Raw genomic sequence first — 16,350 nt, 5'->3', positions numbered from 1 at the left:
ATAATAGACTAGATAGATATAGATAGATATAAGATAGATAGATATAAGATAGATAGATAGATATAGATATAATTTATTGCCACACAACCAGGGTTGGTGGAAATTTGGGTTGTCAGCAGCAGTACAATAATAAAGAACACACAATAAAACTGTAACACAAACATCCACCACAGCATTCATCACTGTGGTGGAAGGCACAAAAATTTGGCCAGTTCTCCTCCATTTCCCCCCCGTGTACAGGACCAGAGTCCAGAGTCAGTCCAGGATCGGCTCTTCCTCACCGGAGACCGCGGCTTTAAGATGGTGTAGGCCGCAGGCCGGCGGTCAAGATTTAAAGTCCCCGCCGCAGCCAGAAGCACCGTAGACTGCAGGGCCGGTGGTCGAAGCTCCCCTCCAGGGGTGATGGTAAGTCCATGCCGGCCCCGCGGTAGAAGTTGGCCGCGGGCCGGCAGTGATGGCTTCTTCTTCCCCCGGGTCCCCCACGAGGGATCCCGGGCTGTAGACGCCGCACCAGCTGGAGCTCTGCAGACCGCGGCTTCAGGCTGCGACTTCAGGCTGCCGGCTGCCCCGGGCCAGCGAAACGGAGCGCTCCCCTCCAGCGAGGGCTCACCCGCTCCAAATCGAGAGTCCACGCTGCGCCCGCCGCTGAAGCCCCGGGCACAACTCCAGGAAAGGCCGCGCCGATCCTTGATGTTAGGCCACGGGGGAGGCGACCTGGAAAAAGTCGCCTCTCCATGGAGGAGGCGACCGAAGCGGTTTCCCCCTTACTCCCCCCACACCACCCCCCACACAAAACACACGAAGGAACATTAAATACATACTTTAAAACATACTAAAAAATAAAAAAAAGTTGAAAAAAATGGACGCGCTGCTGACATGGCTGCACACAGAGGAGCGCCCCCTACTAGACTAGCCTGGCTGTTTAAGTTTATTATTGTCACGTGTTCCAAGGTGCAGTGTAAAGCTTTACTTTGCATGCTGTCCAATCAAGTCAAGTAATACTGTGTATAAATGCAATCAAGCCAGACTCAAGTGCAGTAGGTAGAACATTGAGAAAGATACAGAGTGCAGCTACAGGTCTCAGCATTAGAAACATAGAAACATAGAAACATAGAAAATAGGTGCAGGAGGAGGCCATTTGGCCCTTCGAGCCAGCACCGCCATTCCTTGTGATCATGGCTGATCATCCCCTATCAATAACCCGTGCCTGCCTCCTCCCCATATCCCTTGACTCCACTAACCCCTAGAGCTCTGTTTAACTCTCTCTTAAATCAATCAATTGATTTGGCTTCCACTGCCCTCTGTGGCAGGGAATTCCACAAATTCACAACTCTCTGGGTGAAAAAGTTTTTTTCTCACTTCAGTCTTAAATGGCTTCCCCTTTATTCTAAGACTGTGGCCTCTGGTTCTGGACTCGCCCAACATTGGGGAAAATATTTCCTGCATCTAGCTTGTCCAGTCCTTTTATAATTGTATATGTTTCTATAAGATGCCCTCTCATCCTTCTAAACTCCAGTGAATACAAGCTTAGTCTATTCAATCTTTCCCCATATGACAGTCCCGCCATCCCAGGGATTAATCCCGTGAACCTACGCTGCACTGCCTCAATCCCAAGGATGTCCTTCCTCAAATTAGGAGACCAAAACTGTACACAATACACCAGATGTGGTCTCACCAGAGCCCTATACAACTGCAGAAGAACCTCTTTACTCCTATACCGAAATCCTCTTGTTATGAAGGCCAACATTCCATTAGCTTTCTTCACTGCCTGCTGTACCTGCACGCCAACTTTCAGTGACAGGTGTACAAGGACACCCAGGTCTCGCTGCGCCTCCCCCTTACCTAACCTAACCCCATTGAGATAATAACCTGCCCCCTTGTTTTTGCCGCCAAAATGGATAACCTCACATTTATCTATATTATACTGCATCTGCCACGCATCTGCCCACTCACTCAACCCTTCGAGGTCACCCTTAACCTCCTAACATCCTCTTCACAATTCACACTGTCGCCCAGCTTTGTGTCATCCGCACACTTGCTTGTGTTGCTCCTAATTCCCTCTTCCAAATCATTAATATATATGGTAAACAGTTGCGGCCCCAACACCGAGCCTTGCGGCACTCCACTCGCCACTGCCTGCCATTCTGAAAAGGCCCATTCACTCCTACTCTTTGCTTCCTGTCTGCCAACCAATTTTCTATCCATGTCAACACCCTACCCCCAATACCATGTGCTCTAATTTTAGTCACTAGTCTCCCGTGATGGACCTTATCAAAGGCTAGATACACTATATCCACTGGCTCCCCTTCATCCATTTTACTTGTCGCATCCTCAAAAAATTCCAGAAGATTAGTCAAGCTTGATTTTCCTTTCATAAATCCATGCTGACTTGGATTGTGGAGTATCAATCCTAGAGGTAATGTCCAATATCCACAATGGGGTTGAGGGTTAGTCTGTCCATTGTAGATTGAAGCACTGCAAACTTTCCTGTTTCCAATCACTCTGTCAGATTTGGAAGAGAATTAGATTTTTAGGACACAGACACCTGACGCCATTAAATTCGGGGCAACTCAGAATTGCACAATAGGACTTCAAAGTGCGTTAAGCCTGTATCAAGAATAAGTCTATATTTGTTATTGCTATCAATATGGCAAGTGGTGTATTTCCCACTGTTAATCGGTGATCAGTGCATGGTTTTATTTCCAGCTAGAACAGTGTACTTTCTATTATTAACACAGTTTGCACTGAGGTGCACCAGTTTTCCTTAAAAAATTATGCAGAGGGAATTTATTCTCCTGAACTTCCTTTATCAAAGTCAAATTGCACAATGCACAAGGTGATAAGCAGAATATTTACACACTAATAAGTTTCAGGTGTCTTCACTCCGAGTTCAGCCTTCCAGATCTGTAGCTAAACCGATTACTCACTGTCACCATCAGAGTGTTTCTACATCATCTTCAAATTTCAATCATTGCAATGCCTACACGCCCTCACCTTGAACCCCTCCCTTTCCCAACAGTTGTCAACATCATTAAGTTGAGCCTCCGTCAGAATACCCTGGTAAATATGTATGACATTGTGGGGCAATTAAGTTCTGGTAAATTTCATAAGTTCATAGGAGCAGTAGGATATTCGGCCCATCGAGTTTACTCCGCCATTCAATCATGGCTGATCTATCTATCTTTCCTCTCAATCCCATTCTCCTGCCTTCTCTCTATGACCCTTGACACCCTTACTAATCAAGAATCTGTCAATCTCCATCTAAGAAATGCCCAATGACCGGGCCTCCACAACTGTCTGTGGCAATGAATTCCACAGACTCACCACCCTCTGACTAAAGAAATTCCTCCTCAACTTTCTAAAGGTACGTCCTTTTATTCTGATGCTATACCCTCTGGTTCGAGACTGCCCCACTAGTGGAAACACCCTTTGTCAGAACACAAGAAGAACACATTAAAATGACTGCCTTTTCCACATGTTTTTGCCTGTCGTGTAAGTTCATGTAGCATTCAGTGTTACACAAGTATCAACTGAACTTTACAAACTAATAATTTGCTCTTGTTGTTGTCGATGCTGAACATGATGCCAAGATAAACTCATCTCAAATGCCTACCATATCCCTCTGTACCATGGATATCCATCAAAACATAAACGCCACCATCTTATCTGCATCCATCATCAACCCTGGAAGTGCGTTCCAGGAACCCATCACCCTCTGTGTAAAAAAATGTGCCCCCCACATCTTCTTTAAGCTTTGCCCCCCTCACTTTAAATGTATACCTTTAGTCAAGGACATTTCTACCCGAGGAAAAAGGTTCTGACTGTCCACGTAATTGGATGAGTGCTAGTTTTTAACTGTGGTCGTAACAATGCTCTTGGAAATAATTATCTGAAGATTGTAGGTATTCATACCACATTTTGACAATTTAGATAATAGAAATTCGTTTTATGGGATTTGCAAATTATTACTAACAAATCTAAGATGGAATAAAAATTTATTTTTATGAATTTGATGTGAAAATAAAGTAATCTCATCAGGCAAGAGGTACAGAGGTGTGAAAACGCACACCTCCAGATTCAGGGACAGTTTCTTCCCAGCTGTGATCAGGCAACTGACTCATCCTATCAACTACGAGGGAGAGGTCCTGAGCCACCATCCACCTCATTGGTGACGCACAGACTATCTAAATTGGACTGTACTGGATTTTATCTTGCACTAAACATTATTCCCTTTATTATGTATCTATCTATACACTGAGAACGGCCTGATTAAATAGTCTTTCTGCTGACTGTTTAGCACGCAACAAAAGCTTTTCACTGTACCTTGGTACATGTGACAATAAACTAAACTGCACCAGTGGAAAGAAATTGGGACTCATATTCAGCCCTACCAATGAGAACAATATTTGGATTGGGTCAGTGGTATCAGTCATAAGAGAGATGGTGGAATGAGAGAGAGAGCGAAAGAGAGAGAGAGAGAGAGAGAGAGAGAGAGAGAGCAGAAAAGAACCGATGTAAGCGGAGGAGCATAAATATAGACATTACAAATGTATTGGGAAATTATGACAGATAACACACTTAAGATCTAAGATAGAATGAGCAAGAAGCAGTCACATGCGGGAACAGAGAGAGAGATAGAGAACCATAGTTCTACAGATATCAACCTTGTTTGTAGATGAAGTGGTGCAGTTTGGATGTTGCTTGGTTTCAGTTATCAGAGGATGGGGCTGAGAGGGGTTTGGCTGTATCTGCTCTGATGCTCATAGTGGTCTATCTTACGTTTATGAGGAGTAAAGGGGGAGGAAGACATCTCCTACATCTTCTTAGATCCCCTTCAGTCGTGGCTGACCATGGGTGTCTCCAGGGTGCTATTCCCTATATGGAGGACGCCAGTGCGTGACTTTGTTTAATGTGGGGAGACTGGTGCACAGACAGCCACCCCACGGTCCTTGACAGATCTGGATCAGGATCTAGTGGCATGGAGTCCAAGACAACCGGAGACCCTTTTCTGCTGCAGCCTTCATCCGCCTTCCCAGCTGTTGTGATGCTCTACTAAGGTCAGCCATCGTCCTCCGCCTGTTCCACCGTTGAGGTCTTGGTTGGATTGCTCTTTGTCAGAGACCTCCCCCTCGACCGTACCACCATGGGTGGCCCTATCAAGAGCATCGCGCATCGCTCTCAGGATCTCAGGTCCACACAAGCTTCTCCACCACGACAAGGTGACAATCTACAGAGAAGTAAGGGTCATAGAATGATGAGAGACCTCACACAATTAAGGAAGCCCTGCAGAAAATTAGATAGAATTAATACAAATTATAACATTGAAACTAGTAATTTGATATAACTTAGCAGGACAGGCAGCATCTCTGGAGAGAAGGAATAGGTGACGTTTCGGGTTGAGACCCTTCTTCAGATGTCTGCAGGGTTTTGACCTGAAATGTCACCAATTCCTTCTCACCAGAGATGCTGCCTGTCCCACTGAGTTACTCCAGCTTTTTGTTTCCACCTTTGGTTGAAACCAGCATCGGCAATTCCTTCCTACACAATTTGACATAACTTGTATTTTCTAGTGGTTCTGCCAACTTCCATTCAAATTCATCTCACCCATTTTGCATATCTCCCTGGTGTGACCACTCACTTTTTCTTATAGAATCAGGATAGGATCTGTCGATATGTTAGAGGAACTCAGCGGATGAGGCAGCAACTGTGGAGGGAAATTGCCAGTCAATGAAGAAGGGTCCCGACCCGAAACGTCGTCTATCCTTTATCTCCAGAGATGAACGAATGAATGACACTTTATTGTCACATGTCACGGGGATATTCTTTGTTTTGCATACCCAAGGTATGCAAAGAGTCACCACATAAAGGGCACCAAACAAAGTTACAAAATATTCCATTTTGCACAAACCCATTAACACATTACATTGTGGTCCTCCTTAGTCCTCAGCGCCTCCCCCACATGCCGGCTCCCCCTTTGTTCTCTCATTCTTGACCACGACTGCTGTCCCGACCTGCTGTTGGTGAGATGGTACCTGACCCACTGAGTCACTCCAGCACTTGGTGACAATGTTTTAGTTTTGGTCTTTTTTTTTGTTCCAGCCTCCAGCATCTGCAGTTTCTTGCACTTCTTAGGGATTGTTGATGGTTGTAGGCGGTATGTTACATCCACATTGTTGGGAGGCAGTCGGACTTTAGAATCTGAGGAAGGAAAGAAGTACTTTTATTTTAAGATGGTGAAAGAGATCTTTTCTCTATTTCCTGTAAAACCCGCTGCTTGTTTGGTACCATCTTTCATGCTTCTGGAGCCAGAATACAAAGGCAAGTCTCCAAGCATCTCTTTCTTTTTAATCTATTACCAATTTATTGCCTTATTTTCCTTGTCACTTGTCTTTTACCAGAAGGTAGCAGGATTTGACATGCACGTTGATACGAAAGGATCCTATTTACCACTAGTCCAATGAATGTGTACATATTGGGTGGACAAGAACGTAGGTTGAAAAAGAACTTGTGTGCGCCTCACTTAGCTGCACACTGCTCTTCCGCTTTAGTCAGATAAGATGACGATTATTCAATGTTTTACACAAAGACTTACACAAGACTGTACGGAGTTTGTACGTTCTCCCCGTGACCTGCGTGGGTTGTCTCCGAGGTCTTCGGTTTCCTCCCACACTTCCAAAGACGTACAGGTATGTAGGTTAATTGGCTTGGTAAATGTAAAAATTATTTCTCGTGTGTATAGGATAGTGTTGCCATGCGGGAATCGCTGGTCGGAGCGGACCCGGTGGGCTGAAAGGGCCTGTTTCCCCGCTGTATCTCTAAACTAAACTAAAACGAAACTTCCTTGACACTGAACTCTTCTCTCAATTGTCAAAATTGTTTTGACATGCTTGGCCTTCAAAAGGCCTTATTTCCATCACATCAGCCCAGCAGGAAGAATCTCAGATGCAGATTATTCTCTCATATCTAAACCTGTCTGACCCATTTCACAGCTTCTCCTTCCACTCCTTCACTGCCTGTCCCAGTGAGATACCCCGGCATTTTGTGTCTACCCTCGATTTAAACCAGCAACTGCAGTTCTTCCCTACTCACAATGCAAGACATCACCTGTGTCCCGTTTTGTGACTGTTCTGTAGGGAAATGTGTCGAACATCCTTAACACGGCGTGATCAGTGAGATGAATGGCCAGCGAAGCTTTTTGTGATGGAGTTGATTGAGTAAGGATTTGTTAACCAATGTCGAAGAAAGCTTCTTGTGTCTCATTTAGAATGACACTGAGTTGACAGTAGAAGATATCACTGTCTTCCAAGTACTGAAGATGCAGAAGGAACGAGCAGCAGATTACATCAACATTTAGTGCTGTCCAATAGTGGTGATAACTATCTTGCATGCTTCCATGAAAACCCTTTGACCAAATAATTTTTTTAAATTCCCATTTACTTATCATAGAATCATAGAGAGATACAGTATAGGAAACAGGCCCTTCAGCCCAATTTGCCCACGTTGATCAACATGCCCTATCTACACTAGACCCACCTGCCCTGTTTGGCCCATTTCCCTCTAACCGATCCCATCCATGTACCTGTGCAAATGTTTCTTAAATGTTGCAATAGTACCTGCTTCAACTACCTCCTCTGGCAGCTCGTTCCATACACTCAAGAGGTCCCATCTACACTAGTCCCACTTGCCCGTGTTTGGCCCAGGCCTCTCTGCACCTTTCCTATCCATGTATCTGTCCAAATGCATTTTAAATATTGTTATAGGACCCAGTGGCAGACTGGGTCTAAAAATATTGGTTGCCAGGAGACAAAGGGGGCCCACCCACAACTACAATGCTATCATTTAACAGAGGCCCACTTGCCATCACTTGCTATCACTTCATCAGGGGCCCACTTGCCATCGGGCAAGCTGACACCCTGGCCAGTCCGCCACTCAACTGGCCAGTACCTGCCTCAACTGCCTCCTCTGGCAGCTCACTCCCTTCACCGCTGAGTTCCTTGCATCCTTGAATTCCTCATCCACCGGGTGGCGCTGTACGATGGCAGCCTCGCCAACAGTCTGTCTTGTCCTTGTTATCTTTTGTTGTTTTTAGTCTGTTGTTAAATGTATGTTTTAGTGTATCTTTAGTTTTGTATTAAGTGGGGAGGGGGGGTGGGGGAAACTTTTAAAAATCTCTTTCCTCGATGGAGATGCGACTTTTCCTGTATCGTATCTCTGTCCGCTCTGCGGCCTAACATCGTGGAGCTGGCGGTCCCTTTGTCAGGGATCGACTTTGGGTGCATCAACCGCGCGAGCCTGCGGACTTAACATCGTGGAGCTCGCAGCCGCTTGGTTAGGGATCAACTTTGGGAGCTCCAACCGCAGGAACTTCGACCGTCCCGATCGCGGGAGCTTCAAACGCCCCGATGCGGGGGCTTCGATCGCCGGCTGCGGGAGCTTCAATCGCCCCAACTGCGGATGGTTCGACTACCCCGACTGTGGGAGAAAAGAAGGGAAGAAGATAATACATTTTTGCCTTCCACACAGTGCGCCGTGGTGGATGTATATGTTCATTGTTATGTAGTTGTATGTCTTGTTGCTTTTTTGGTATGACCATAAGGCAAATCAAATTCCTTGTATGTTTTTACATACTTGGCTAATAAATTAATTACAAATACAATTACAATCACAATCCTTGCTTCAGGCATATGGAACTTTGTATCCCAAGTACAGAGACTATCAGAAATCATTTGAAAGCTGGAAACATACAAATTGTTTATGACTCTGGTAATGCTAACTCTGGAAAGAATTAACACATTATTTTGAATTCAGGGCATCGGATAAACTGCTTCCAAAAGTAAATTATTTCTCATTTTTGTTTGCTTTTACTCTCCAAAGATATCAATTCCAATTGAATGCATGATCACACAAATGTCAAGAAGCTTCAGATATCTCATTGGAAAGACAGCCCAACCATAGTTTGCAATAAAACCGCGCCTGTAAATGTCTCTCGTCAATATTGGTATTGGTTTATTATTGAGATGTGAATTGAGGTGCAGTGAAAAACTTTTGTTTGCATGCTTTCCAATTAAATCGGTTTATACTATACAAGGATACAATCACGCCATATACGCAAATACAACAGGTAGAACAAAGCGAACATTTGCAGAGTGCAGAATATTGTTCTTTAGCAATGAAGTTACTCGTCCAATGTCCACAATGAGGAAGATTGAAAGATTAGGACTATGCCTTAGTTTATGGGCGGACTGTTCAGATGTCGGATAACAGTGGAAGTAGCTGTTCCTGAGTGGTTCATATTCGCAAATGAACATTGGATCATTTCTACATTTGCCTATGCAGGTGTTGAGGGCAATCGTACTGCTCCCTACAGTTGCATGGTTGAAATCATCTCACTCAATGTGGATGGGGAACTGAGCTATAAACTTGTATCTGGTGAGTCTAGCATGAGTAAAAAACTGGCCCCACCTGAGTCACTGTCAACACCGAACTGGGAGCTAACAGATTTGCTTTAAGAGTGATTTGGGTGAAACTGGGTTGTGACTCAATGGAAATTGAAGGAAAGAACTCCGGCCCTGTGCCACAGCCAGGACAATGGGCCTTTATATCAAAGATCAGACTCCATATTGTTAACATCGTTGGACTTGAATCCCACAAAATTGCGCTGGAAACATGGCGACTCTTGTGCACGGCATCAGTATAATCTACCATTCTAACACTCCTGTACTTAAATAGCACTCTGCATTTACAAACTGGGACTCAAAGCTATCTGCTACTACTGCTATACGCTTGTACTGTATCTGAGATGCTTAATCTAAGATGATCGTAAGTGTTTATGTATAGTGATGTTTGTACTGTACTGTATACAGAAATTAATTTCACAGTAGCTTGGTACATCTGTAAAGTGCCTTTGAATCATTGAACCATGATTGCGCCTATGCATAGTAAGATTTTTTTAAACTGAACTATATGCAAAAAAAGGGATTTGGCTGTGTGCCTAGGTGCATGCGACATTAAAATACCATTGAATCCATAAAGCTGAGCAAAGAGAGGCACGAACAAAGGGATGAAACAGCAAATGATAAACACGGCCTTCTACTTCATTTTCATTAATTCCAAACATATCCCAGGGTACCGAGTGTCTGCTTTCAGGAAGCAGCTTCTCATTAGCTGGGATAGCCATTAACGCAGAGATGAATGAGCTACGAATGTTAATTCGCCATCCCATTCCCCCAGGCTTATTAATCCTTGTAAATTGGTTTCTTATGTTATCAACACTTGCAAACTAACTGCCAGTCAAAAATGTAGGGAAGAGAAACAAAATGATCACCTTCATTCATTTTTCCAATTTCCTCTCCCGTACACCCGAAGGCCTGGACTCCTCTTGGGGCTCTTTGATGTGTCTGTAAATGTCTATTCCATGGTGAAGTGACTATTCCCTCTGCGAGCGTTTAGGTAGTGGGATCAATAATACAGATTCTGAGCTGAAATCTTTGTAGTGCTTTGACTATTGGGACCCCTTTTATTAAGTACAAAAACTTGGGGCTTTCTGAGGCTGATGTGCTTTCTTTTAACTCAGTCATGTGGCCGTGAAGAGTACAGGGGGCTGTAATTTTAGTTTAGAGATGCAGCGCGGAATCAGGCCCTACGGCCCACCGGGTCCGCGCCGACCAGCGATCCCCGCACACATTAACACTACACCCAATAGGGACAATTTTTACATTTTTACCAAGCCAATTAACCTACAAACCTGCACGTCTTTGGAGTGTGGGAGGAAACTGAAATTCTCGGAGAAAACCCACGCAGGTCACAATAGACAATAGACAATAGGTGAAGGAGTAGGCCATTCAGCCCTTCGAGCCAGCACCGCCATTCAATGTGATCATGGCTGATCATCCCCAATCAGTACCCCATTCCTGCCTTCTCCCCATATCCCCTGACTCCGCTATTTTTAAGAGCCCTATCTAGCTCTCTCTTGAAAGCATCCAGAGAACCCGCCTCCACTGCCCTCTGAGGCAGAGAATTCCACAGACTCACCACTCTCTGTGAGAAAAAGTGATTCCTCGTCTCCGGTCTAAATGGCTTACACCTTATTCTTAACCTGTGGCCCCTGGTTCTGGACTCCCCAACATCGGGAACATGTTTCCTGCCTCTAGCGTGTCCAAACCCTTAACAATCTTATATGTTTTAGGTCACGGGGAGAATGTACAAACTCCGTATAACACTCAGGATCGAACCCGTGTATGTGTAGGATAGTGTTAATGCGTGGGGGTCGCTGGATGGTGTGGTCTCAATGGGCCGAAGGGCCAATGTTTCCACGCTGTATCACTAAATTAAACTAACTAATTCACATTACCTCTTGTGCCTTGGGATGTCAGGAAGTGGTCACTTGCCACACGATAGGCAGCCTCTGACCGCATCGTGATGACATTGCACATATGTGACTGATTCAATCAAGCTACTGGTGATCCCCAGGATAGTGAATGCAGGGGACATGGACATGGCAATGGTAATGTCATTGAACATCAAGAGTAGGTGGGTCGACTCACTCTTGTTGAAGATAACCATTGACTGGTACTTTTGTGGCAACAATGGTGCTTGCCTGAATGTTGTCTAGATCGCACAGAGAGCTACAACTACTACTGTACATGGCTATCTTTGACTCCGTCAACTGGGAGGGACCTTCAAACATGTTCCCTGCAAATCCTTGTCTCTATTGTTTGCTGGTTTCATTATGGCATGCCAGCCACAATCCGAACAAATGGGTGCACCCATTTTTCATCCAGGTAGTGGTTCAAGTCTGGAATGCACTGCCTGAGGAGGTGGTGGTGGCATATCATCCTATTAATACATTTACAGTGTATTTCGATGACCACTTGAATTGCCATGGCATAATAGGCTATGGAGCAAGCGCTGGTAAATGGGATTAGTATAGGTAGATCAGTTAGTGTAGACATTGTTTAGTTTAGTTTAGTTTCATTGTCATGAAAAACATGGACAAATATAAGGTCATTAGTGATAGGAGTAGAATTCGGCCATTCGGCCCATCAATTATACTCCGCCTTTCAATCAAGGCTGATCTATCTCTCCTTCTTAACCTCATTCTCCTGCCTTCTCCCCAAAACCTCTGACACCTGTACTAATCAAAAATCTACCATGGATCAGAAGGATTTAGAATGAAAATAATTTAATTGTTGTCACTTGATAGAGGTACTGTGAAAAACTTTTTGTTGCAGACTGTCCAGTCAGCAAAAAGACTATACATGCTAACAATCGTGCTGTTCACAGCGTATAGATACAGGATAAAGGGTATGACATTTAGTGGGGGGATTGTTTCTGTGAAGCACCAGCAATCTAATAAAACCACATGATAAAGAATAACCTTTGTTTGTCAATTTTATATTGCAAATCTTTAAATATAATGATTTTAAATGCATTAATATCCTTAGAAACAAAAGAAGAATTTTCACATTGTGAGGACTCTGAAGGCATTCTAGCAAGAGAAAAACTTATAGAAAAGTTCCTTGAGGTACTGAACTGTAACAGATTTGTTTCTACTCCATATCATCAAAAGGGAAAATACACAGTGTCCCGCAGAGGTAAGACATCCAGCAAAAAATATTCAAACATATAATTTAAAATTGCTTTGTTAATATGATGTTAATCAACATATTATTTGGCAAAAAAACAACCTGTTTCGTTTAGTTTAGAGATACAGCACGGAGACAGGCCCTTCGGCCCACCGGATCCACATCGACTGGCAATGCCAGCACACAAACACAACCCTGCACACACTAGGGACAATTTAACATTTATACCAAGCCAATTAACCTTCAAACCTGTACGTCTTTGAAGTGTGGGAGAGAACCGAAGACCTCGGAGAAAACCCACGCAGGTCACGGGGAAAACGTACAAACTCTGTACAGACAAGCACCCGTAGTCAGGTTCGGACCCGGGTCTCTGGTGCTGTAATGCAGCAGCCCCACTGCTACGCCACCGCGCCGCCTCTTATCACTCAGTTTTCTCTGCTTTGGCTTGGACAGAAGGGATTGTGCTTGAAAAAACAAACATTTTATATCAATGGGGGGGGGACTGCCATGAGGGGTGAAGAACAATGGACAACCCAGCGTGGGGGGAACCGCCGTGAGAGAGGGGAAGAACGAAGGAGGAACTGGCATGGGGTGGGGGGGGGGGGGGGATTTGTAACTTTGTAAGCGCCCTTTATGAGCAACTATTTGCATACCTTGTGGGTGCAAGTAAGGAATTTCACTGCGACTTGTCACATGTTACAATAAAGCATTCAAGGATTGATATTGGTCCATATGTACCATTAATTGTTTCTATGCAGCATGACCAATTTTTTTGTTGTTGACTAAAACACATTTGTGGAAGGCTCATTCTAGAGACTTGAAGATAAAAAATATAGGCTGATACTCCTGTTCATTTGAGAAGGAGTGCTGCACATTTGGAGTTAACTAGTTTAATTGAGCCTCTCTGCACTCTCTTAAGAATATTGAATCTGAATATTGAAAGTACTGAGTGTTACGTCGTGCCCTGGAAAACGTCGGGTCAGATAAGGAGAGAAAGGGGAGTGAATTAATGAGTCAGGATGGGAACACTGTCGAAGAGCAGGAGAGCAGCAGGAATCACAGGGAGGGAGCAGTGAGAGAGGGTCTCACAGAGCTCCTTTCATCCCTCTTTATTCCTTATCTGACATCCTTCTGTCTCCTTTTCATTCTCTCACCATTGTCCACCTATCTGCCAATCAAATCCCCCTCACCTGTATCCACCTATCACTCCCACCCAAACCACACTCCAGGCTCCTTCCCCTGCAACTGCAGAAGATGCAACACCTGTCCCTATACCTCCTCCCTTCACTATGTCCAGGGACCCCGACAGTCTTTTCAGGTTAGGCATAGGTTCACTTGCACCTCCTCCAATCTCATCTAGTGTACCCATTGTTCAAGATGTGGACTCTTTTACATCGGCGAGGCCAGGCGCAGACTGGGCGATCGTTTCGCTGAACACCTTCGCTCAGCCTGCCTGAACCTACTTGATCTCCCAGATGCTGGACACTTTAATTCTCCTTCCCATTCCTACACAGACCTTTCTGTCCTCAGTCTCCTCCATTGTCAGAGTGAGGCTAAATGCAAATTGGAGGAACAGCATCTCATATTTCGCTTGGGCAGCTTACAGCCCAGTGGTATGAATATTGATTTCTCTCACTACAGGTAACCCCGACATTCCCTCTCTCTCTCTATCCTCCCCCACTCAAGTCGTACTAGCTTCTCGTTTTCACCCTACAACAGCTAACAATGGCCTGTTTCCTTTACCATCGATACATTTTTGCATATCTTTCATTCATTGTTCTTTATCTCTCCACATCATCGCCTATATCTCTCATTTCCCTTATCTGTAACCAGTCTGAAGAAAGGTCTCGATCCGAAACATCAATCATTCCTTCTCTCCAGAGATGCTGCCTGTCCCGCTGAGTTACTCCAACATTTTGCGTCTATCTTTGGTGTAAACCAGCATCTTCACTTGCCAGCTGTGTCCTGTTCCCACATCTTTTCCAGCTTTCTCCCCCCCGACTACAATCAGTCTGACAAAGGGTCCTGATCCAAAGCATTGCCTCTCTATTCAGAGATGCTGCCTGGCCCAATGATATACTCTAGCACTTTGTGTTTTAACCCAGTTGCTATCATGTTGCTGTTTGTAGGACATTATTTGCATCAGCTGGTTACTGTGCTTCCAATGTTAGCACACCAACTATTGTTCAAACTTAGCTGTATAACATTGGCTGTATAACAGTTTGGGACATCCTTCAAGTGACATGAAATGCACAGAGCCACTCTGATGAGCCTGAAGTATCCCGGACTCCAATGAAGTAGCAGGGCCTCCAGTGATGCACTGAACAAGCCCAGTCTGAAACCTGGAAATAGGTTGAAAGGTCCCAACCTAAAACACTGCCTGTCCATTCCCACTACAGATGCTGCCAGATCCGTTGAGGTTCTCCGGCACTTTGTGCCTTGCCCATTCAAAAACCGCCTTGACAAATTTGATAAATTTAGCATCTGATGAGTGTTTGACAGCATTGGGTCTCTACTTGCTGGAGTTTAGATGGTTGAGGGGGGACTTCATTGAAACTTACAGAATAATGAAAGGCATAGATAGAATGGATGTGGAAAGGATGTTTCCACTGGTGGGCAAGTCTAGGACCAGAGGTCACAGCCTCAGAATTAAAGGGCACTCTATTAGAAAGGAGATGAGGAGGAACTTATTTAGTCAGAGTGTAGTTAATCTGTGGATCTCATTGCCACAGAGGGCTGTGGAGGCCAAGTCAGTGGATATTTTTAAGGCAGAGATAGACAGATTCTTGATTAGAACAGGTGTCAAGGTTTATGGGGAGAAGGTAGGAAAATGGGATTAGGAGGCAGTGATCAGCCATGATTGAAAAGCAGAATGGACTCGATGGGCCGAATGGCCTAATTCTAATCCTATAATTTGTGAAGTTGTGAACTGGCAAAGCCCCAACCTCAGTTTTGGTGACTGTCAAAATACAGGGGATTAATAAACTGTGAATGTCTCTGACATTCAAGACCATTTCAAAGATATCGGATTTGAGAAAAAGAAAACAATTACTGGCAATGTGCTGAAACAGTTATAAATAATTAAGAAAGTAAAACTTATTAGTAAAAGGAACATGCCTTTTCATTTTCTCCAGGCTGTTGTTACAATTGCCAGGAATATTAACGGGATAAAGATCTGAGGCCTGATATAACTTACTACCTAGGCCAAGAGATAATTCTGAAGTGTAATGTTAAGGAACTCCAGCAAGATTGAGGTTGGTTACTGGTCTCTGGGTAGTGGTGGTATGCATGCATGCAGAGAAAAGGTGGCTGGTATCACTCAGTGACATAAAGATGTCTCTGCTTAGCAGCCTATGTGTGGATGTCTGGGATAATCAAGGACTATAGGAGGGAGGGAATTAAAATCTATCACAAGAAAGAAAGTACTAGAGTAAATAATGGGTTTAATGGCTGACAGGTCCCGTGAACACAATGACCAACATTGCGCGGCACGAGGCGCAGTGGCAGGGGCGGCTGGGTGGCGCAGCGGTAGAGTTGCTGCCTTACATCGCCAGTGATCCGGGTTCGATCCTGGCCACGGGTGCTGTCGTAGGGAGTTTGTACATTCTCCCCGTGATTGTGTGGACTTTTCCCGGGTGACCCGGTTTCTTCCCACACTCCAAAGACGTTCAGGTTTGTAGGTTAATTTTGCTTTGGTAAAAGTTGTAAAATTGCCCCTAGTGTGTAGGATAGTGCTAGTGTATGGGGATCGCTGCTAGTGAACGGG

The 16,350-nt window shown here is 44.6% G+C and overlaps 1 protein-coding gene across 2 annotated transcripts in view; it reads left to right on the top strand.

The window, feature by feature from the left end:
* Positions 1–16,350, top strand: part of c12h8orf48 (chromosome 12 C8orf48 homolog) — a 38,233-nt gene that overhangs the window by 2,878 nt on the left and 19,005 nt on the right. For both annotated transcript variants that reach the window (XM_033030712.1, XM_033030711.1), the window contains exon 3: positions 12,444–12,593. In XM_033030712.1, coding sequence (XP_032886603.1) covers positions 12,444–12,593 — 150 coding nt within the window. The remainder of the gene's footprint in view (positions 1–12,443; positions 12,594–16,350) is intronic.

This window comes from Amblyraja radiata, chromosome 12 (genome assembly GCF_010909765.2).
Source record: "Amblyraja radiata isolate CabotCenter1 chromosome 12, sAmbRad1.1.pri, whole genome shotgun sequence".
NCBI classification, from domain to species: Eukaryota; Metazoa; Chordata; class Chondrichthyes; order Rajiformes; family Rajidae; genus Amblyraja; species Amblyraja radiata.
Note: the sequence above shows the minus strand (reverse complement) of the source record. Positions and strands in the feature narration are given on the sequence as shown.